Source organism: Mus musculus, chromosome 6, assembly GCF_000001635.26.
Source record: "Mus musculus strain C57BL/6J chromosome 6, GRCm38.p6 C57BL/6J".
Classification (NCBI taxonomy): Eukaryota; Metazoa; Chordata; class Mammalia; order Rodentia; family Muridae; genus Mus; species Mus musculus.
In genome coordinates, this window is record NC_000072.6 from 119,619,540 (window position 1) to 119,642,385 (window position 22,846).

At 40.4% G+C, this 22,846-nt stretch overlaps 1 protein-coding gene across 20 annotated transcripts in view; it reads right to left on the bottom strand.

The window, feature by feature from the left end:
- The window catches only part of Erc1 (ELKS/RAB6-interacting/CAST family member 1), a 277,389-nt gene that overhangs the window by 48,744 nt on the left and 205,799 nt on the right, over nt 1-22,846 (bottom strand). For all 20 annotated transcript variants that reach the window (XR_003956155.1, XR_003956153.1, XR_003956152.1 and 17 more), the window contains 2 exons: nt 11,064-11,208; nt 772-870 (listed from right to left, as the gene is read on the bottom strand). Coding sequence is in view for 14 of the 20 variants with exons in the window: in XM_006505373.4 (XP_006505436.1) it covers nt 772-870; nt 11,064-11,208 (244 nt within the window). In the remaining 6 variants the exon portion in view is untranslated. The remainder of the gene's footprint in view (nt 1-771; nt 871-11,063; nt 11,209-22,846) is intronic.

A 22,846-nucleotide genomic window follows, 5' to 3' on the forward strand; every position in this document is an offset into this window, starting at 1 on the left:
GAGTTTTCCTTGATTTTGCAGTAATATGGTTGTAATTACTTGGCTATTATTTTTCCCCTTAGTTTTGCACTTTTATACATTTTAAGACTGGGTGTGACAGAGATGTTGAAACTGATTTTGGGCACAGAGATATGAAATAATCTGCCCAATCCCCATGAATAGGGATTCATCACATTCAAGATCTTGTTTTCTCCTTTCAAAAATGTGCAATTCAGTATAATTCTCTTCAGTGTCATGACTGTCTCTTCTGCATTAGTAGCAAGCTGAAAGCAATGTCTCTTGAAAATGTCATGCTGAAAGGGTATACCAGGAAACGAAAGGAAGAAATTAAATTTCATCTATCACACTCCTCAAAAAATATTTAATTTTTTTCTGGTCATAGACATTCAAATTAGAGCCTTGATAAGCTACTGACCACTGAGGGAAATCCCAGCCTGCAGCTGTACCTTTAACGGACGATGTACAGAGACTAAATACTTTGCAATTCAACAAGAATTAATTTCTGTTCTGAGCCATGCCTGCACTTGAGCAGTCTTGCTTTCCTAAAACAGAACCAATTCTTTAATAAGAAAAGTAGGAGTCACTCAGTTTTATCTCATCAAGGCAATTACTTTTAAGATGTTCAGAATCATGAATTTCCTATATTGAAATTATTTGAGGAAAAGCTAAGATTCTTCTAATTTATAACCTAGAATTTGCAATATGTTACCACAACATTCGTGGATATAAGTGATCCTTTTAAAAAGATGAGACACGCAAGCATGGTCTTACCTGGTCTGGGGAGGGTTTATGGTTCGTCTGATTGGAACGGGAGGATCTGAAGTGGTCATCCTCATAGTTGTCAGCCATTAATTTCATTCGATTTTGTGTCTAAAAAGAAATTCATAGTTTAAATTGAGATAACTTCTCCATGATACACCGTAGAGCAACAAATACCTTAAAGACGTTCATGAGTATGAAAATAGTCCCATCCACAATAAAATCAACTAAACACAGACTTTGGGAGGATACTGCCAAGGGTTTAGTCAAAGCAATTCAAATACTGAAGCTCTAACCCCAATGTCACTGCTTCTAGAGACAAGGTCTTTAGGAATGAATTCAGACTCAGTGGAGTCGAAGGGTTGACACCTACCTTGTGGCTGTAGCTGTTCCGAGAGCAAATGAGTCAAAGAACTCCTCCATGTGAACACAGAGAAGCTAGCCCTGGTGAGGAGTGCTCCCACCAGGAAAGGAGTCAGCAGAAACTTTACCTTGGACCTCCAGACCTCTATACTGTGAGCAAACAGATAAACTACTATTTCAGCCACCTACTCTATGGTATTTGTTGTAGTCACTTGAGCTGAAACAGGTAGGTAACTTTGTGCAGGGAAGACAACAGTCTCAAAGCTTTATACACTACATTTTTTATACTGATAATTAAGGATAGGTTGTACTATAAATGATATCCTGTAACATTAATATTTTAGTTTATATTTAGGTAGGAGTCATTTCCATGTTATCTAAGAAACTACTTATTATTTTAAACAGCTCATTTAGTTTTGGGTAGATTTTATATAAATATTATGACTGTAAGTATTTGGGAAGAAGTTATTACTTATAAATTAATTAACAGATCATCTAGAAAAATCTTAGAGAATTAAAAAGTGTGTAACTTACTACAGAAGATACATGTATAAATTTAACAGCAACTAATAAATAATTTAGGTTTCAAAAATAATCAAATGTTCCAAAGGCCTTTTTGATCCTCTATCTTCACTACAAAGGTAGCCTGACTATGGGCAGCTGGTAGATGAGTACCCTACAACCATCTTATGACCACTTATTTGAGTCAGAATATACAAAAGTAATGTATGGTTCACAATAAAAATATCGTTCAAATAAAGTTTTAAAGCATCAAAAGTCATATCGTATGGTTTTTAAGTGTTTACCATGAACACAATCTGAAGAATAACGTTAAAGATCCCCCATGACTCCTTTTATGAGTGACAATCACTAACAATATTAAGACATTTTAAGTGGTTTAAATGAGATGTCCTCCATAGGCTCAGGTATTTGAACACTTGGTCTCCAGCTGGAGGTCCCATTGGGGGAAGTTTAGTAGGCACAGCCTTGCTGGAGTGGACACTGCCTACTTCCAGTTAACTCTCTGCTCTTTGTTTAAGGTAACAAAAGTGAACCTTCAGCTTCCTGTTCCTGCTGCCATGCTCACCCGACATAACGGGCTCTTATCCCTCTGGAATGTAGGCCAAAATAAACTTCCTCTATCAACTGCTTTTGGCCATGGTCTGTTACACAGCAATGGGCAGGAACAAATGCACCAAGTCCTCCATTCTGCCTCCTCCTGGGAGTGAACTAGTAAGAGGGAGCACTCTCTGATTCACCCTCACCTGGTACCTATTTCTATATACATTTAAACTCCACTCTACCCTGCAGGGTTCATCTCTGGGAGGAAATACTGTTTCAATTTTCCAGCCATCTGGCTTTGTCAAAATTTGACTGCTTATCTCCAACACATTTCATGGTGAAGTAAAAGCATTTTGATTATTTCCAAAAAAAAAAAAAAAAAAAAGAAAAAAAAGAAAAAAAAAGTTACAGAGATATCCAGTGAATGACGCCTAGGGGCAAGAACTTCAGGGCCAAATTGGCTTAGTTTAAATTCTACTTCCATATACTAGTCATCTATCCTTAGGCATGCTATGAGGTAAATTCTGAACCTCAATTTCCCTATCTTTAAAATGGGGGTAGATCATGGATTTTGACTAAAAGACTGTATAGTACAGGTTGGTTAATTAAGCTAATAGAATAAAAGCATTTAGAAAGGGGCATAGCTTAAATTCAGCACCTAATAACTCTTTAGGATTATTAGTCTGATAATGATAAACATTAATTTTCACAGTCTCACTCCTAATTTTTTCTGGTCATATAGAATAGATTGCTTATCCTGTATTGTTGAACACTCAGGTTCTTTATATTTTAATCTAACACATATATATTTGTCAGTCTGTCCTTCTAGCTTATGGCAGAAAGAGAATATATATCAACAGACTGAGATACTACATTTTTGTTTTCTAGAATGCCTTCTGGTGACCTCTCACATAGTCGGAATGTTTGTTTCGGCTCGAAGTTCACATATTGAAACCTTACCACAAGTGCTGGAAAGCCTGAGAGGTGAGAGCTTTTAAGTCTTAAGTCAGTCTTCTTCTAAAGGTGGCTAAGGGGAGCACCCATCCGTTTTGCCACATGAGCAGACATTGAGAAGGAACAGACGGCAAAGCAGAGCAAGCACTCCGTTGATGCTAACTGTTGAAGCCCTAGCTTAGGTTTCCATTCTTTTGATGTTTATGAATTACAGTTGAAGAAAGCAACCACAAAGTGGGGGAGGGGGAGGGTGGGAAGGAAAGGAGATGTGGGAGTGGAGAGGGGAACATGATTGGGTATTGGGTGGGGGGAAAATGACTGAAATCACTGAGGGCCAGCAAAAAGAATGGAAACATGCAACCTCGGGAGGTAGGAGGTTGGGGGGAACCCTCCAGAATGCACCAGAGACCTGGGAGGTGAGAGACTTTCAGGACTCAAAGAGAAGGACCTTAGATGAAATGCCCAACATTGGGGAGAGGGAACTTGTAGAGCCCACCTCTAGCAGAAAGACAGGGAATCAAGTGAGAGATGGGGTTGCCATTCCACAGTTATAACTCTGACCCATAATTGTTTCTGTCTGGAAGAACTGCATGGATGGAAATGGAGAGGAGCCTGAGGAAAAGAAAGTGCAGCGACAGGCCCAAAGTGGGATCCAGTTCAAGGGGAGGTCCCAAGACCTGACACTATTATAGAGGCTATGGAACACTCACAAAAAGGGACCTATCATGACTGCCCTCAGAAAAGACCCAACAAACAGCTGAAAGAGTCAGAGACAAATATTTGCACCCAAGCAATGGACAGAAGCTGCTAAGTGCTGTGGTTGAATGAGGGGAAAGCTGGAAGAAACTAAAGAGGAGGGTGACTCTGTAGGATGACCAGCAATCTCAATTGACCTGGACCATCGAGATCTCTCAGATACTGGAATACCAACCAGGCAGCATACACCAGCTGATACGAGGCCCCCAACACACATACAGCAGAGGACTGCTAGGCTTGGGTTTAGTCAGAGAAGGTGCACCTAACCTTTAAGAGACTGGAGTTCCCACAGAGTTTAGAGGTCTGGTGGGGTGAGGGGTGGGCGGTGGGGACATCCTTCTGGAGACAGGGAAGCAGGGAGGAGGTATGGGATGTGGTATGGAGGTAGACCGGGAGAGGAATAAAATCTGGAGTTTAAAATAAATAAATGAAAAGAAAAAAAAAGAAGATACTTCGCTTGAACATACTAGGATAATGACTAGTAAGCCTGCAAGGCAGTTCTCAGAAGACAAGGAAGGACAAGAAGTAACAACAAAGTCACACCTAAAGAATGACCAAAGCATCTGGATACCACCATGTGCTCAGGAATGTCTGTGTTGATTTTACTGTGAATGTGGGCAAGGATTAGATTCCCAAAACATGTTTGGCCATGTAACATAACATGGCTCCTGCCCCTGGAACAAAGCCAGCTGAGCATGGGCCTCCATAAGTGTTGATGGTTGCTGTGGCATAAGGCTTGTTTGTATAGTAATGTGCATATTTTCATGTTCTTCCTTCAAGGAAGGTCCTCTCTGCCAAGGTAAATGATCATCAGAGATGACACAAGACCAGGAGGCAAGGGTGTGGCTAGTGTCTCAGCAAAATGGTAAATGCTGAGACCTTCAAGATAGCCCTCAAGGCTGTGGGAAAGAACTCTGAAAACATGAGTTCAAGAGTACATAATTTCTCAAGTATGCAAAATATAAGGATACAATATGAATTGTATTAAGGAGCTTCGAAGACCTAAAATAACAGAGGCAGCTATATTATGAAACAGCTTGTCAGAAAAACACAAAGGCAGGCAGATAAAAGGCAGGCACATTCCTGAGTTCAAGATCAGGCTGGGACAGAGCTAGTTTGGGACTAGGTATGTTGGAAATGGTAATCTCAGGGCAGGATCCCACCCTGATAGCTCATTGTCTGTGCTTACAAAGGCAGTCAGATTTGTGAATTCATTTTTAATGTTAAAAAATGTGCTTGCAGTCTTCTTCTAAAAATCAGGGGGCTGGCTGGGTTCATGGGATGCAGATTCATGAGGTAATCAAAAGGGAACCTGGGTGGATGATGGAGTTGGTATGTAAATAAAAGGCTGGACTTTTGATCTGCAAGAGATGAGCTATCCAGAGAGTTCTTTATAATTTTAAGATAGAGCTGTCTTGAGAGAGTTTTTTGGAAAGCTGCCTCAAGCAGAACATTAGCTTGTAATCTACGATTTGACTCTGAGTTGTTCTTTTCTCCACCCCCAGATACTCCTTCCTCAGAACCCCTTTCCAAGATGAGGCTGGTTCCTGGCAAACAGGAGCCAATCTTTCGTACCTGATCTAGGACATGTTTAAAATTAAAAGCAATCTGAATAAAGCATACACTAATCCATTTCTAAGGCAGAGAAGCATTTCAAGTGCTTTTGGGATGAGTGTATAAGCACAAGAAGCTGACCTCAGTAGAAAGAGCAAGGATCATATACTTGACCCATGTGACAGAAGATACAGCATTTACTTCTTCATTCCTAAAAGACATGAGCGTGATCAAGGTCTGTTAGAAATCTGATGCAAGCCGTTCCTTGCACAGTCAGGGTGGCCTCTCACAGACATGAGATGCAAAGCAGCACACACTCGACTCCTCAGGAGCAGCTCTTGTGTGATGTGCTTCTTGAGGTAAGATAAGAATGCAAGGGGATAAGCACTTCACTGTCATGGAAGGATTTTATACCAGATGTCTTCTCTCTTCAACCCTGTCACAGGATAGATGAAATCTAGTTCTAGCAACACAAAGAATAACACTGCTTTGAAGAGAGAAAAGGAAGGAAAGAAAAAGTAAAGGAAGGAACTAGCAACTTTATTTAAAGCCATAAATGCATACCTACATACTTGTGAGAAAGAAGAAGTTCAGTATTTATTCTATTAGCCTTTTGTTCTAAGAGTCACATTGTAATGCCTAAATAAGGCATTGCAGAAACTATTTCATAGAAAAATACTCAAGCCAAGAAAGAAGACATAATAGAAAAAGAATAGAAATAAGCCTGGTGTTTTAAAGGAAAAGGTTGAAATCTCTTATTCTTAATAGTAAACTATGAGATATCATATGCTCTGTTTACCAGACTAAAGATGTATCATCTCCTTCAGAGAGTCCTGAGGGGCATCAAATGAATGACTGTTAAAATAACCATGCTCTGACAGAGAGGAAAGTGACAGCCACAGTAACTCTCCAAATGAGACTATGTGGTCTACCTTCTACCTTCTCCCATGTTTCTCCTCTGTAGTGATACTTACATCAGGGTATGATGCCAATTTGTTGCAAGGAAGAACACTCTGAGCCCCTTGCTTCCTCAGGTCTCACCTTTCATCTACTAAAAAATCATTATTCTTCAAGCTGTCCAGTCTAGATTTTCAGCTACTCTTGGCTCCTTATTTCCCGTGTGTATTGGGAATGGAATCACAAAGTCTTGTTGACTCTGTTTTCAAATTTCCCTCACTAATTACATAGTTCACCTATGTGACCACTGGTATGTTGTCGTACTGGTTCTCTATGTGGCTTACAGTCACTAACCTTCAATAGAAAATCAGGTCTTAAAATGGGGTGTTGTGGCATGTGCTATAATCCTAGTGCTGTGAAAGGTGGAAGCAGGAGGATTAGCTGAGTGTATTACAGTGCCTGCTACAAAGTCTGATGACCTGAGTTTGATCCTCAGTAACCAGATGGTAGAAGAAGAGAACTATCTGACTCTTATCCTGAGAACATTATGTTTTCCCCTTCACATTTGTAACTCTAGTTCAGACATTTTCTTTTGGTTTCCAAGCACTAGGCACACAAGTAGTGCACAAATATACATGCAGACAAAACACCCATACACATAAAATAATAATAAAAAAGTTCAGATTTCTTTTTTTCCATGCCAGCACTTAGATCGAAATTGGTCAGAGAAAGTGTTAATGTCTTTAGGACCAGAAGAGGAAAAAGGAAGAAGTCACAGGCTCTCCAGTAAGCTAAGGATATAGACCTGGCCATCAGCCTGACTGCAACTTATAAAGGACCCTAAATGAAATAATTTTTGAAATAATTTTGAATTCTTGAAATAATAATTGTATGAAGTTGAGGGGATTTTTATAGAGTAGAAGGTGAGTAATTGATGCTGGTAACTGGTACAATGGTATATGGTAACAGAAACTGAAGATCTAGGAGTAACTTTGGAACTGGGCAGTAGGCATATCTACTCAAGCTGGAAAGGAGAGCATTGGTGAAAACCCATATTAGTGAAACACAGGCTCCTTAAAGGAGGCCGCCAAGGGATTCCACAGCGATATATGGAGATATTCCTCACCCTATTCAAGAACTTCAGCAACAGCATCACGTGCAGTCATGTTCAAAATATAGGAATTTACTTAAATGAACTGAATGTCTCTGCTAAGGAGTCACCAACCACAACACTGACACAGTGGCTCTGTCTCTTCTCACTACTTCCAGCAAATGTGAAAGAAAGTACAAGAACATGGCCTCTCTTGGTACATAAGTGAAAATGAAAATAAAATTAATTATACGTGTGTGTATGTGTGTGTGTGTATTAAAATAACACCGAAAGTGGAAAATGAGACCAACATACCATGAAATATATTCTTTTCATCCATAAATTTTAAAAAATTGTTTTCTGTGGTGTATAACTGTTATTTGGTATCAGTGGACATTGGTTCTAATCTCTAAGACTTCCTCCTCCATGAACACCAAAGTGTAAGGACATCTAAGTCCTTTATATAAAAATTGTATAGTATATGCATATAACCTATGCATAGTCTCATATATACCTTATGTCCATAGAAATAACTGGTATTATTTAGGAAATAATGACAAAAAAAATTTATATATACAAATAATGACAAGAAAAATGTATATAAATACATGTATACAAATACATGCTGGTTTTTAAATTTTGAATTAAGTTGGCTTTCTAAATCCACAGACTCCTTGTCTGTTGATTAACAATCAGTGGATAAAAAATACTGGAAAAGACTTTTCTTGTCATCATTTCTGAAACAACAAAGAATGAGGGTAAGTCAGGATTCTACATTATGTATGAAGCTTTAAAGGCTTAGTCTCCATTATTTTTATTGGCAAAAGACTCCCATTCCAAATTTAATTCATAATGAAAGGCTTTAAACCTGTAACTAGTTTACAGAAAGCTCTATTTTCTTGGCTGGCTAGAAAGATTTTTCATCCAACATTATTATTATTTTTTTCATTGTAGAGAAAGAAAATTAATTAAAAATCAGTGACTTTAAAGTTTGGTTCATATTAGATCTTCAGTGTTTTGGTTTTTTTTTTCATATACAGTTTTACTTGTGTTTCGAAGAGAACTCTCTATGTACTACAGAAAGCCAACAGTAAACTGGATAGGTAAGGATCTACATATTTATCATGCTGCAACTTGGTGGCCTTAAAAGTTGTTCCATATTAAAAACCTAGCCCAAAACGCATGGCATAGGAGGTGAAAAGTCCTAGTGGGGAATCTACTACTATTGTTTTGATAAGAGGAAATGTCAGACTGCCTTCTAAGTATTTACATTTATAGCTTTAAAGTTGCTCCCAACCTTGTCCAGAGAAGTCTCCTTCTATAGTGGGCAGCAGTTAGTGCAGAGACTCTTAACTGCTCAACACTGGGATTATACACCCACTCAGTGCTCAGCCCTAAATGTGACATCTCCATCATCCCATCAAGGCTCAGGGAACTTGTGGAGAGGAGGCCCCACAGCCTATGAAAGAAAAGTGCAAAGTCAAAATAAAAAAACACATTCTACCCATGAGCAGAGAGTTAAATATCCTAAGTGAAGGTGTCAAGAGAGTGGTATACATTTGAGGGCAGACAGCTTGTTTATACATGGAATATGGACAGAGCACTGGCAACTGTCACTGTGGGAACGAGTATTCCAGCAGGATTCAGGAGACATTTGAAAGTATGTACAAATGTTAGTTTTCAGATAAGTAGATGTTTGCGAGGTCTACTAGAATCCAAGATGCTTCAAATCCAAGTTTCGGCCTATCTCAAGGTCTAAATCAGTGACTGTCAGAGTAACTGGCTTTATATAGTGAAGCAGTAAACAAGAGTGAAGGTAGCCAATAAAGTGTCATGTGTCCTCCCAGTAATTCCCAGGGAGACTAAAACCTGGCAACTACATAATGGACAGAACCACATAGAAGAATTATTTAAAGTATTATTTGGGAGCCAGTGATATGGCTCAGTGGGTAAAGATACTTGCTACGAAGCCTGCTAAGCCAAGTTTCATTTCTAGAAAAGACTCCTGCAAGTTGTCCTCTAGCCTCTAAATGCACACTGTGACATGTGTGCCCAACAAAATACATAAATAATTAATGTAAACTGATGGGCATTTCCTCCAATTGCAATGAAATACTTAGAAACAATCAAATACCCCTTTACAGTAAGAACTTGGAGGTAAGGAAATAATGTGGTATTGAAGGTTAAACAGGTAAAAATACAACACAATAGGAAACTAGGAAAATGCTCAACTGTAGAGTGTAGACCCCACCCTGACCCTGTGCCAGTCACCTGGGTATAATCCCAGGGGACACCCTGATTAAGACTGTGTACGGAGAAAGGTAACACTCAGCCTTTAACAGTGACAGAAGCATCAGTGAGACCAGGAATAGGCTCTGGTCAACTGAGCAGGATGCCACCAGGGAGTAACTAACAGCATTAGGATCTGACAGTCAGCTAGCTCCCGGGAACTTCTGCGCATATACATTGCAGCTTTGCACTTAAGTACTAGTCTTCTCAAGAAGACTAAACTCTTAGTCTGTAGTTCTACTGCACGCTCTGGAACTTGACAGTTGTTTATAATAGCGAAACAAAGACAAACTACTTACAGGATTTGAAAATGAGATTTGCTAAGTAACCTGATAGGATGTAAAAAAAAAAAGTAATAAAAAATGTTCTTGCTCAGATTTTTAGTATAAATGGAAGGAAATATGTCTGTCAGACTAGATGACCTGAAAACTCTTGTGTGATGAAATATCAAGAATGCTGGATAAAACAAATTATCTTGTAATGCAAGTTTTCAGGAGAGGTCTTGCTATATAGTTAGCATTTACTAATACTTGGGTCAGATGAGCGTCTAGAAAGATCTGTTGACTACAGTAAAGAGTGTGATACAGGGAAGAGAGTTCCTAGAGAGAGGGGTGCTGAGAAGTCTGAGAGTCGGATTAGCAAGCCATAGAGTGGAAGCTGACTCTGATCTGGCAGCGTAGGCTGGAGGAAAGCTAGGATTCTCCTGACCTCTGACACTTGGGGCTAATCTGTTCTGAGTCCATTAATGCTCTGATTTGACCACCAGTGAAACAGAATTTTACTGGTAATATTAAGTCCTCTTGTTAGAAACTATGACAAAAATGTTTTAGATACATCTGGACACACTGGTGCATACTTCTAATCCCAGCACTGGGTAAGTTTAGGCAGGGGGACTGTCATGAATTCAAGGCCAACCTAGATTCCAAAATGAGTACTGGGTCAGCCAGACCTACATAGCAAGACCCGTCTCAATAAAATGAAAGCAAACTGAACCCCCAAAAGTTGCAAATACAGAGGAAGTAAATGTTCAACATAATAAGTAGTCAAGTGTGAGTATGAATAAAAGACTGACCAGTGTGACTTTATAATGTTTTTTAAAAACCTTGAGACCTGTAAGGTCTTCCTAGTCCAATTGAGAATTCTGTGGTTTTTTTTTTTTTTTTTTTTTTAAGATATAGCCAGAGACCTGTTATGTGTCTAATTATGAAAATATTTTGTATTTAATATCTGTCATGAAACACAGGGTACTAAAACATCTTTGAAATGGCAGACATGTCTGAAAGGGCTGAGGACTGGGCCTCTTCGGCCTGTCTCTGCTATCCTTGGGCACACCCAATACCTGCTGTTTGAGCTGCTGCACCAGGCGGTCCTTTTCCCGTTTCAGTGCAGCCACTTCTTCTTGGGTCTTTTTCTTTGAGGAGGAAAGCTCTAGAAGAGCTATGTTAGCATCCTTTTCACTTATAGCAGCCAGAAGAGCTTCTTGCCTGAAAGGGGAAGAAAAAAACCACATGAGCACTGAAACACTTTTTTTGTAGTTCTACAAAGAAAAATCTGGAGAACAAAGGAAAATAACTGAGTTTTATATCATTTTACGGGGTGGCAGGAAGTTCATACCATGTGATTTAGTTCAACATTGTTCACTTGACAAAGAGCATGAAGGAGCCAAGTACTGAGTAGAACTTAAAGTTGGGAACTATAAAAACCACAGCATAGGACAGCTTCTTAACTCTGTTGGGATTGGGGTAAAAAGTATATAAACACTCTCTGTCTGTCTGTCTGTCTGTCTGTCTCTGCAGGAGTATGTGTGATGTGTGGCCTGATTTCCTTGATGGAATCTGGCTTCTGAGTGTGACCAGTATCTTTTTTTTTTTTAATTTTATATATTTTTTTATTACGTATTTTCCTCAATTACATTTCCAATGCTATCCCAAAAGTCCCCCATACCCTCCCCCGCCCACTCCCCTACCCACCCATTCCCACTTTTTGGCCCTGGCGTTCCCCTGTACTGGGGCATATAAAGTTTGCGTGTCCAATGGGCCTCTCTTTCCAGTGATGGCTTACCAGGCCATCTTTTGATACATATGCAGCTAGAGTCAAGAGCTCCGGGGCACTGGTTAGTTCATAATGTTGTTCCACCTACAGGGTTGCAGATCCCTTTAGCTCCTTGGGTACTTTCTCTAGCTCCTCCATTGGGGGCCCTGTGATCCATCCAATAGCTGACTGTGAGCATCCACTTCTGTGTTTGCTAGGCCCCGGCCTAGTCTCACAAGAGACAGCTATATCAGGGTCCTTTCAGCAAAATCTTGCTAGTGTATGCAACGGTGTCATCGTTTGGAGGCTAATTATGGGATGGATCCCTGGATATGGCAGTCTCTAGATGGTCCATCCTTCATAGTCTGATACATACATAGTACTCATCAGCAGGAGGAATTAAGTAGTTAAAGCATATATGAGACAAAATTGTACCAACTAAACAAAAATGTCACTAACTCTATTTTTCAAATTTAGCTACAACTCTATGTAGGAACTCTTTATTTTATATTTTTATTTTTTAATTAAAAAGTAAAATAAGGCCAGGAATGGTGACACTTGTCTTTAATAATCCTAGCACTCGAGGGGCAGAGTCAAGCCAATCTCTGAATTCGAGACCCACCTGGTCTACATAGTAAGTCCCAAGCAATCAAGGGCCACACAGTGAGATCGTCTCAAAAACAGAGTCTGTTCTCTCTGTTCATGTGGAGTTTTGGGTATGAAAACCATTTTTTTCTATTAAAGGTAACTTGCCCACCCAGGGCCAATAATCCATAAATCTCCCCTAGCTTTTATTCAAATCTTAACCCCTACTTCTTTCCTTCATGCTGATTCTTTTAAAACTAACCAACAGCAAAGACTGTGAGGCTGAAGCTCAGTCAATGGAGAAAAGGAAACAGTCCCTACCTGTGTTAGAAGACAAATCAAGGCAACGTCCTGTCCTGGTGGGTGCCAGCTTGGTTTGAGTCTTGCTGCACTGTTTTTACAGAAGGAACTGCCTTGCCAAGCTACGTCTGCTTTGTTACTGTGTTCCTTTGTGGGACATGGAGATTATTCTTTCTTTCTTTTTCTTTGCAACATGGGAACTGAACTAGGTTGTCAGGCTTGGGTACAAATGCCTTCACCTACTGTACTGAACCGTGCTGTCACAGTCCTGATTTGCTAACTTCAAGAAAGTGGACTTAGAAACATAGCCATTTGTTCCTAGGGCATGCTGAATATCAGTAAATGTTTGATCTTATTAATGCAAATAAATTTAGGGGTGTGACTTATTGGTAATGATCTTTATATATACTTTGAAACAATAAGTTAAATGTCTCAGATTACCACTGGTTTAGTTACAGGCAGATATTGGGGTTCAGTGGATATACCCATTGGGATTTCTTATAATGAGGAACTGGATCAGGGACACAAGGGAAGTGGTAGAAGCAGCTACAGTTTATCAAGAAAGAAAACATTTCTAAAAATGAAAGTAGGCCAGAGCTGGTGAAAAGGGCTGAGGCTCAACGGCAAGCTGTACACCAAGCATTGACGCTTTTATAGTCTTGGATTTTGGGATCATTTACATATAATAAACTTATTCTGTGCTTGGCGTTACATGTCCGCTTTGATGAGAGCTTTCAGTTTCGCTGTGCAAACTTTAATACTGTGCTAATTCTGACCTCACTTTTCACCCTACTCTTTACCACAGTCTGCTAAGTATTCTAGTCTATGTACAAAAAGTAAAGATCAAGGAGGTACATGAAAGGAACTCACAAATAAACGGAATGGACTGGGTGAAGAAACTGTCTACAGGCCCAAACCCATCTCCCCTAGGTCATCTGTCGTGGAAGGGGACAGATCTGAGCTACTACATGAAGTAGCTATTAGGTTTTGACCCAGGAAATGCTGACTCTGAGCGCTGCTGAAGCTTAGCTTTCCTTCTGACTTTTGTTAAGATAATTGAGCTTCAACTGCAGTCATACGGAAAAGTTTAGTGAAGCCACAAACTGGAAGACTATCATTTAAATATTCTGAGATTTAATTTTGGATGAGTAGATGTACTAAACTCTGAACAAGTAATACTAACAAATGTGAGCCACAGACCAGCTTACAATATGAAAATAAAAATTCGTTTAACTAGTTTTTGTTGCTGGAAGAGAAGAGAAGATCCTCATGGATCCTAGTATCACGTTCTGCTGTCTTAACACTGTGGAACTCAGAAAAATGGCAGGTGGCTTATACATCCAGGCTCTAGTTAGCACCAAAGCAATCAAGATGGTCTAAATACATCAGCTCATCATTTGAAACACATATTTTAAGTGGTGAAATGCCCTCATAACTGAAGGAGTTCAAGCTGGATCAACTGTGTACTGTACACTTCCTATTGGTTGTCATCAGGGTCCTTTCAGGACATAAGATGTGGAATGAGAAGCGTGCACTCTCAATGAGGGTGCTGCATGTCTGTACTGATTGTAAGAGTCACAGTTGGTATTAGCCAAAAAGGAAATGAGGAATTAATATAAGCAATATAATTATATAGCACCATCAGTATCTTTATTAGATACAAATTCAAATATGACAGGGATTTGAGTTTTGTATTATAAAAAATGCTCATGGGGTGGCAAGCCTGCTGACCTGAGCTTGATGGTGGAAGGAGAAAACTGACTACAGTAGAAGGGGAGAGATGTCTAGTTTCTAGCCTCTACACTGTGCATGTGTGCATGTACACATACTCACGAGGGGGTAATAAAAAAAGAAGAACAGCACAGTGTGAAAAGGTGAAATTATTCCACATTGTTGAAGTGTTTTGATCGAGTTCCAATTCTTACATAAACGGTATGCTTGGACAGTTAGGGATAGAGACAGTATTGTTCTCTTGGATATGTTATAATTTTAATAAATTTGCAATGGATACTATTAATGCCCAAAGAAAACATGCATAAGGCTCTGGAGCCTCTCTTGCTTTTCACCGGGATCCACTCCAGATGCTGCTCAGGTCACACCTGAGTGAGTGGTGTCTCTCCCCATCCTGACAGCTGATTCTGCAGACAGACTCTAGGCTAGCACATTCCAAGCTATGAGTTACCCAACTCCTAAACACCTAATATAATAGATGCACACTAACCAAATGGGTGCCTTATCCTCATGTTCTCCACACCCTAAAGGTGACACATTCTTTCCTCAGAATGCAAGAAACAATCCTCTCCCATTGCCATCTGGGAATCAGAGACTGCCTGACTTGCAAGCATTTACTATGGACTCATCAACCCCCTGGCATACAAACTCTCCCTTTCCTGTAAGAAGGCAACCTCACTTTGTCCTTTGGGCCTCAGCTTTCCTCAGGACCTTTGCCATGCCTGTCTTGTTAATAACTCTTGTAATAAACCAAGCTCTTATTTACATGAACAATCTGCCTCGGGGTTCTCTTGAGCCCAAACCTGAGACTTTGCACTCTCGTTATGTTTTAGATGTTATATAGTGAAGCACAGCAATACACCTCTACTGCTTTGCTGTAGCTAGTACCTCTGCTGTATGCATTCCCAAGGTTTTCAGATATTTAGCAATGGTTAAAACTACCTGGAACTACTAAGCCTTTACTTGGGTTCCTTGCAAGATCTGGTAGGACAAAAGCCCTATGCTCAGGTCTAGCATGGAGAGTTACACTTATCATCTATGTCCCACAGCTCTCCCTTTACTAGTCCTGGGGAGGCAGGAGAGATGTCCTGGCTCCTCACAGTTGACTGTTGCTGAATAAAGTCTCTTTTGCAAGCTTGTCCTCTTGCTAGTACACATACTGGGTGTGGAGCAAACTGGATCTCTTTGGGCGAACCGCCTTGAAAACACTGTGGAGCTTCTCCCTCTTCTTTGCTCATGGAGACTGACCTCAGGGCCTTGAGTTCCACCACTGAGTTAAATCCTTTGAAAAGGTTTAAGACAAGGCAGGGATGTGTAAGCCACAGCAACAGCTTTAAACTTGGTGGGATCACCCTTGCTGCTCTCCTGGAACATCTGACAGGAAGGACTGATTACACGGTGAGCTGGTTATTAGGTGCTTATTAGACCCACTGTGAAAAAGTTGAAACTTGTTTAAAATGTTGTGTTTTCAGAGGCAAAAAATCAGAATGAAACAAAACAGTTAAGTTGTGAAAGAAACTGGGTTTAGTTGTTGTCTATTGAAAACAGTCTTTGTAAGAAGATACTTTTTGATAAAAGTACTATTTTTCTGATGAAAACAGAGAAACAGAAAAGAATATAAAAAAAGTCAGAAGTGATCATTTTTAGGAAAAGATACAGAAATCAGAAGTTGATCACAACAGAGTGCTCCCGACTAGAGGCTGCCCCCAGATGGAGTCCTGCTAGCACAAGCAGCCTCACTGTTTGCCTGGAGAGCCCCAAGAGAGCAACTAGGAAGACACAAGGGAGAACCCCCAGAGGATCAGAGGACAAAATGTCAGCGCACTTCCTGCCGAGTCACTCTCCCTATTCTGAGTCTATTCCTCAGTTAACAAACAAACACCCCACCCCATCAACCATGGATACAAACATTTCAGTGGTTAGCAACCCCTATTTCCTGAGTAAGTTGCAGCAGAAAGGCAAGTCATTAAAGTGGCTAGTCACTCTGTCCCTGGTGCTGTAAACTACACCAGCTGAACTTGCTCTTTGACCTGCATAGACTAATGGAATCAAGATGTGCACTACTGTGGCATGTGAGCTCCAGGAAATAGTAAGACCTCCCCTCTGTTCCTTTCCCCATTCTGGGCAAATTTCAGAAACCAGAGACAAATATCAAAGGCAAAGAAAGCTGAGCATCCTTTGATGATTTCGGAATCTTTAACACATTGGCCTTCCAGCACCAGTAAGTAAGAAACTGCAACCAAGACTGAAACAGTGACTTGGCGGGAGTGCTAAGCATGTGTGTGTTCCACAGAAGCACACTGAAGTACACGGGACATGAATTAAGGAGCATAACCAACAATGTTTACCATCCCCTCCTTGTCCAAGTATGAATTCCAAGTTGGATAGCTGCAGAATTATATACAATATACTCCACAATCCTGAAAGCTTTTGGGGAAAAGATCAGATGAAAGAAGGAGGCCAGTGGCTTAGCATGCTAATACCATGGGGTAAGCTCACCGTGTAATCAGTCCTTCCTGTCAGATGTTCCAGGAGAGCAGCAAGGGTGATCCCACCAAGTTTAAAGCTGTTGCTGTGGCTTACACATCCTTGCCTTGTCTTAAACCTTTTCAAAGGATTTAATTCAGTGGTGGAACTCAAGGCCCTGAGGTCAGGCTCCATGAGCAATACCATGCTAATACCATGGGTGAAGAGGCATAGGTTAATTGTCAACAACCCATATTAAATAGGAAATCCACATTCTCTTATTAATGGATTACATGCACTTTGATTCTGTTGCCTTATTATTTAACTCACTAGCTATCCAGAGATTATAGGCGATTTCTGGGATATCTGTTTTGTTCTTCTATCTCATGCCCTGAAGATGTCCACTCAACTATAATTTCCTCCCTTCTCTGCAGAGGTCTCAGTGTATGCAAGACACATTAACCTGTTTAACCTTTGTGAAAGGCCTGCTGAGGTAACTCCCTAACGATTCCAGCATCTCTACTTACTTTGAGGCTCCCCACCCTCAACTCTGTGAAGCAGTTATCACACATAGCAGTAGTGATCTGTATTCCACGACTACACTGCCTTGTACAACAGTACATGAACTCAATTCTGGAATTAATGAAAGCTTCATTTTATTAGTATACAGAGATATTTGCTTAACAATTAATTTAGCAAAAGTTATTAACTTTCCTTCTTTTGTGAAATACAGCTATTTATTCTTTAAGTAAGGTAAGCTTAAAGAAAATTCATTGTTATATAAAACATTTATTTGAAAGAAACAATAAGGCAAAAGACACCGTCAATAAGACAAAAAGACCACCAACAGATTGGGAAAGGATCTTTACCTATCCTAAATCAGATAGGGGACTAGTATCCAACATATATAAAGAACTCAAGAAGGTGGACTTCAGAAAATCGAATAACCCCATTAAAAAATGGGGCTCAGAACTGAACAAAGAATTCTCACCTGAGGAATACCGAATGGCTGAGAAACACCTGAAAAAAAGTTCAGCATCCTTAATCATCAGGGAAATGCAAATCAAAACAACCCTGAGATTCCATCTCACACCAGTCAGAATGTCTAAGATCAAAAATTCAGGTGACAGCAGATGCTGGCATGGATGTGGAGAAAGAGGAACACTCCTCCATTGTTGGTGGGATTGCAGGCTTGTACAACCACTCTGGAAATCAGTCTGGCGGCTCCTCAGAAAATTGGACATAGTACTACCAGAGGATCCAGCAATACCTCTCCTGGGCATATATCCAGAAGATGCCCCAACTGGTAAGAAGGACACATGCTCCACTATCTTCATAGCAGCCTTATTTATAATAGCCAGAAGCTGGAAAGAACCCAGATGCCCCTCAACAGAGGAATGGATACAGAAAATGTGGTACATCTACACAATGGAGTACTACTCAGCTATTAAAAAGAATGAATTTATGAAATTCCTAGGCAAATGGATGGACCTGGAGGGCATCATCCTGAGTGAGGTAACACATTCACAAAGGAACTCACACAATATGTACTCACTGATAAGTGGATATTAGCCCCAAACCTAGGATTCCCAAGATATAAGATACAATTTGCTAAACACATGAAACTCAAGAAGAATGAAGACTGAAGTGTGGACACTATGCCCCTCCTTAGAATTGGGAACAAAACACCCATGGAAGGAGTTACAGAGACAAAGTTTGGAGCTGAGATGAAAGGATGGACCATGTAGAGACTGCCATATCCAGGGATCCACCCCATAATCAGCATCCAAACGCTGACACCATTGCATACACTAGCAAGATTTTATCGAAAGGACCCAGATGTAGCTGTCTCTTGTGAGACTATGCCGGGGCCTAGCAAACACAGAAGTGGATGCTCACAGTCAGCTAATGGATGGATCACAGGGCTCCCAATGGAGGAGCTAGAGAAAGAACCCAAGGAGTTAAAGGGATCTGCAACCCTATAGGTGGAACAACATTATGAACTAACCAGTACCGCGGAGCTCTTGACTCTAGCTGCATATGTATCAAAAGATGGCCTAGTCGGCCATCACTGGAAAGAGAGGCCCATTGGACTTGCAAACTTTATATGCCCCAGTACAGGGGAACGCCAGGGCCAAAAAGGGGGAGTGGGTGGGTAGGGGAGTGGGGGTGGGTGGGTATGGGGGACTTTTGGTATAGCATTGGAAATGTAAATGAGCTAAATACCTAATAAAAAATGGAAAAAAAAGAAACAATAAAGTTATACTAAAGGTGCTTACAAAATCAGCTTCAAAGCCTCTGTGTGTGTGTGGGGGGGAGGGTGTGGGGTGTAGACAGATTTTCTCTGTGTAATAAGAACTGGCTGTCCTAGACTTGATTTGTAGGCCAGGCTGGCCTTGAACTCAGAGAGATCTGACTGCCTCTCTCTCCTGAGTACTGGGATGAGAGGCATGCACAACCATGCCCAGCCTATTTATTATATTCTCTGCCCCCCTTTTCAAGATGCTCTTTTTTTAAAAAAATATTATTATTTACTTTTTTACGATTCAGACTTTATTTCCTCTCTGCCCACAGTCCACCCTCTGAATGTTCCACATCCCATACCTCTTCCCCACCCTCCTGTTTCCATGAGGATGTCCCCACCCCCCTCACCCCCCACCCTCTAAACTCCTTGGGGCCACCAGTCTCTTGAGGGTTAGGTGCCTCATCTCTGACTGAACACAGACCAGGAAGTCCTCTGCTGTATGTGTGTTGGGGTCCTCATTAACAGCTGGTGTATGCTGCCTGTTTGGTGGTCCAGTGTTTGAGAGATCTCGGGGGTCCAGATTGAGACTGCTGGTCCTCCTACTGGATCGCCTTTTTCCTCAGCTTCTTTCACCCTTTCCCTAATTCAACCATAGGGGTCAGCTGCTTCTGTCCATTGGTTGGGTGCAAATATCTGCATTTGACTCTTTCAGCTGCTTGTTGGGTCTTCTGGAGTGTGATCATGCTAGGTCCCTTTTTATGAGCACTCCATAGCCTCAGTAATAGTGTCAGGCCCTGGGACTTCCCCTTGAGTTCTTTCAACCTGTCGCTGGACCTTCTTTTCCTCAGGCTCCTCTCCATTTCCATCCCTGTAGTTCTTTCAGGAACAATTATGGGTCAGAGTTATAACTGTGGGATGCCGTGCCTCCCCCCCCCCCCCATTTGATGCCCAGTCTTCCTGCTGGAGGTAGGCTCTATAAATTCCCTATCCCTACTGTTGGGCATTTCATCTAAGGTCCCTCCCTTTGAGTCCTGAGTCTCTCACTTCTGGTCTTTGGTACATTCTGGAGGGTCCCCCCAAAGTCCTATCTACTGAGGTTGCCCGTTTTATTCTTTCTGCTGGCCCTCAGGGCTTCAGTCCTTTTCCCTCACCCAATACCAGATCATGTTCCCTTCTTCCCCTCACTCCCCCCCACCCCATCCACTTTCCCTCCCAGGTCTCTCCCTCCCTCCCCACTTGTGATTGTTTTCTTCTCCCTCCCAAGTGAGACTGAAGAGTCCTAACTTGGGCACTTCAGCTTCTTGACCTTCTTGAGTTCTGTGGACTGTATATTGGGTATTCTGTATTTTTTTTTTGGGGGGGGGGGCTAATATCCACTTATTAGTGAGTACATACCATGCATGTTCTTTTGGGTCTGAGTTACCACACTCAGAATATTTTCTAGTTCCATCCATTTGACTGCAAAACTCAGAATGTCCTCATTATTAATAGCTGAACAGAATTCCATTGTGTAAATGAACCACATTTTCTGTATCCATTCTTCTGTCATGGGACATCTGGGTTGTTTCCAGCTTCTGGCTATCACAAATAAGGCCACTATGAACATAGTGGAAGACATGAAGGTAGTGTTCCTTCTGTTTCTTTTTATGGAATAGTTTGAGGAATATTGGTATCAGGTTTTCTTTGAAAGTCTGGTAGAATTCTGCACTAAATCCATCTGGCCCTGATCTTTTTTTGGTTAGAAGGTTTTTAATGACTTCTATTTCCTTGTGCGATATGGGCCTGTATAGATAGTTTACTTGCTCTTGATTTAACAATGGTATGTAGTATCTATCTAGAAAACCATCCATTTCATCTAGATTTTCCAGTTTGTTGAGTACAGGCTTTTATAGTATGACCTAATGATTTTTTTGAATTCCCTCCATTTCTGTTGTTATGTCTTCCTTTTTATTTCTAATTTTGTTAATTTGGATATTGCCTCTGGGCCTTTTAGTTAGTTTGGCTAGGGGTTTATCTATCTTGTTGATTCTCTCAAAGAACCAGCTTTTTTTTTTTTTTTTTTTTTTTTTTATTCTTTGTATGGTTCTCTTTGTTTCTATTTGGTTGATTTCAGCCTGAGTTTGACTATTTTCTGCCTTCTACTTCTCTTGGGTGGGTTTGCTTCTTTTTGTTCTAGAGCTCTCAGGTGTGCTGTTAAGTTGTTTGTGTAAGATCTCTCCAGTTTCTTTACCAGGGCACTTATGAATTTTCCTCTTAGCACTGCTTTCATTGTGTCCCATAAGTTTGGCTTTGATGGGTCAACATTTTCATTAAATGCCAGAAATCTTTAATTCCTTTCTTTATTTCTTCCTTGACCAAGTTACCATTGTTCAGCTTCCATGTGTATGTGGGCTTTCTATTGTTTTTGCTGTTATTGAAGACCAGCCTTAGGGCATGGTAATCTGATAGGATGCATGGGATTATTTCAATCTTCTTGTATCAGATGAGGGTTGTTTTGTGAAGAATTATATGGTCAATTTTGGAGAAGGTACCATGAGGTGCTGAGAAGAAGATGCATTCTTTTGTTTTAGGGTAAAATGTTCTATAGATATCTGTTAAATCCATTTGGTTCCTAACTTCCTTTAGTTTCACTGTGTCTCTGTTTACTTTCTGTTTCAATGACTGTCCATTGGGGCAAGTGGGGTATTGAAGTCTCCCACTGTTATATTCGTTAAAGATCTGGATACATATATGTGTTACATGTGCATAGGAAATACAGTACTAGAGATCAAACCTATGGCCTTAGACATGCGGGCTATATATTGAGCCTCCAAATATTATTATTGTTAAAAAGAATTTTGTTAAGTGTGGCTCACAGAATGAATCAGGAGGACAGATTTTCAGATCATAGTGAGAAACAAATACATATTCTTTTAGGGCATCTTTTAAACTGGTTCTGAAAACATTCCAAGAAAGATATTACATGTATATTTACCGATATCAGCTCTAGAGGATTATGTGTAAAACTGTTTTGGTACATATTTTGAGTCTCAGTTGGATATTGAATTTCCATTCTTTCTAAAAGAAAATAGTTTTAATACCTTACACCTAAGCCGCTCAATCCTTATGACTACATCAGAGCAACAGAACATTCAGAAACAATGTTTTATCATTGATTTCTTTTGCTGACTAAGGGTCCAGATCTTGTTCCTTATCTGTAAGCATCTTTTCTTTTTCCTGTCTCTCTTGAGATAGTATCTACTATCTCAAGTATGAACTACTGAAATGCTCCCCTGCCTTGCTTTCCTAAGTAGACTGGGATGAGAGATATACATCCCTGAATCAGACTATAAGGCACTTGCTGAAGAGTTAAGACTGTGACAACAAAAAAGTATTTGAGATTTACTGATAGACTTCAATTTGATGTTTTATGGATTAATAAGATGAATTTTAAGAACGTCCTAACTGTAAACCTTACCATTCTATGAAAAAGATACGATGACATTCAAACTGCTGTTTCCTGTATAACTTTTCCAGTCAAGAGCTCCAGTTATTTGAACATTTTCAGTGTTCCACAGATACACGCTGCCTCTTCCTTTCTCAAAGGAAACTATTTCTTTTGCTGACTAAGGGTCCAGATTTTGTTCCTGATCTGTAAGCATCTTTTCTTTGAAAAGAACTGATCAAAGCACTTAGTGGTGAAATTGTGTACCTTCCTCTTCTCCATTCCCTACTGGCTGAAGTGCAGAGCATCCATGTTAGCTGCTAGGCAGGGGAAGCACCTA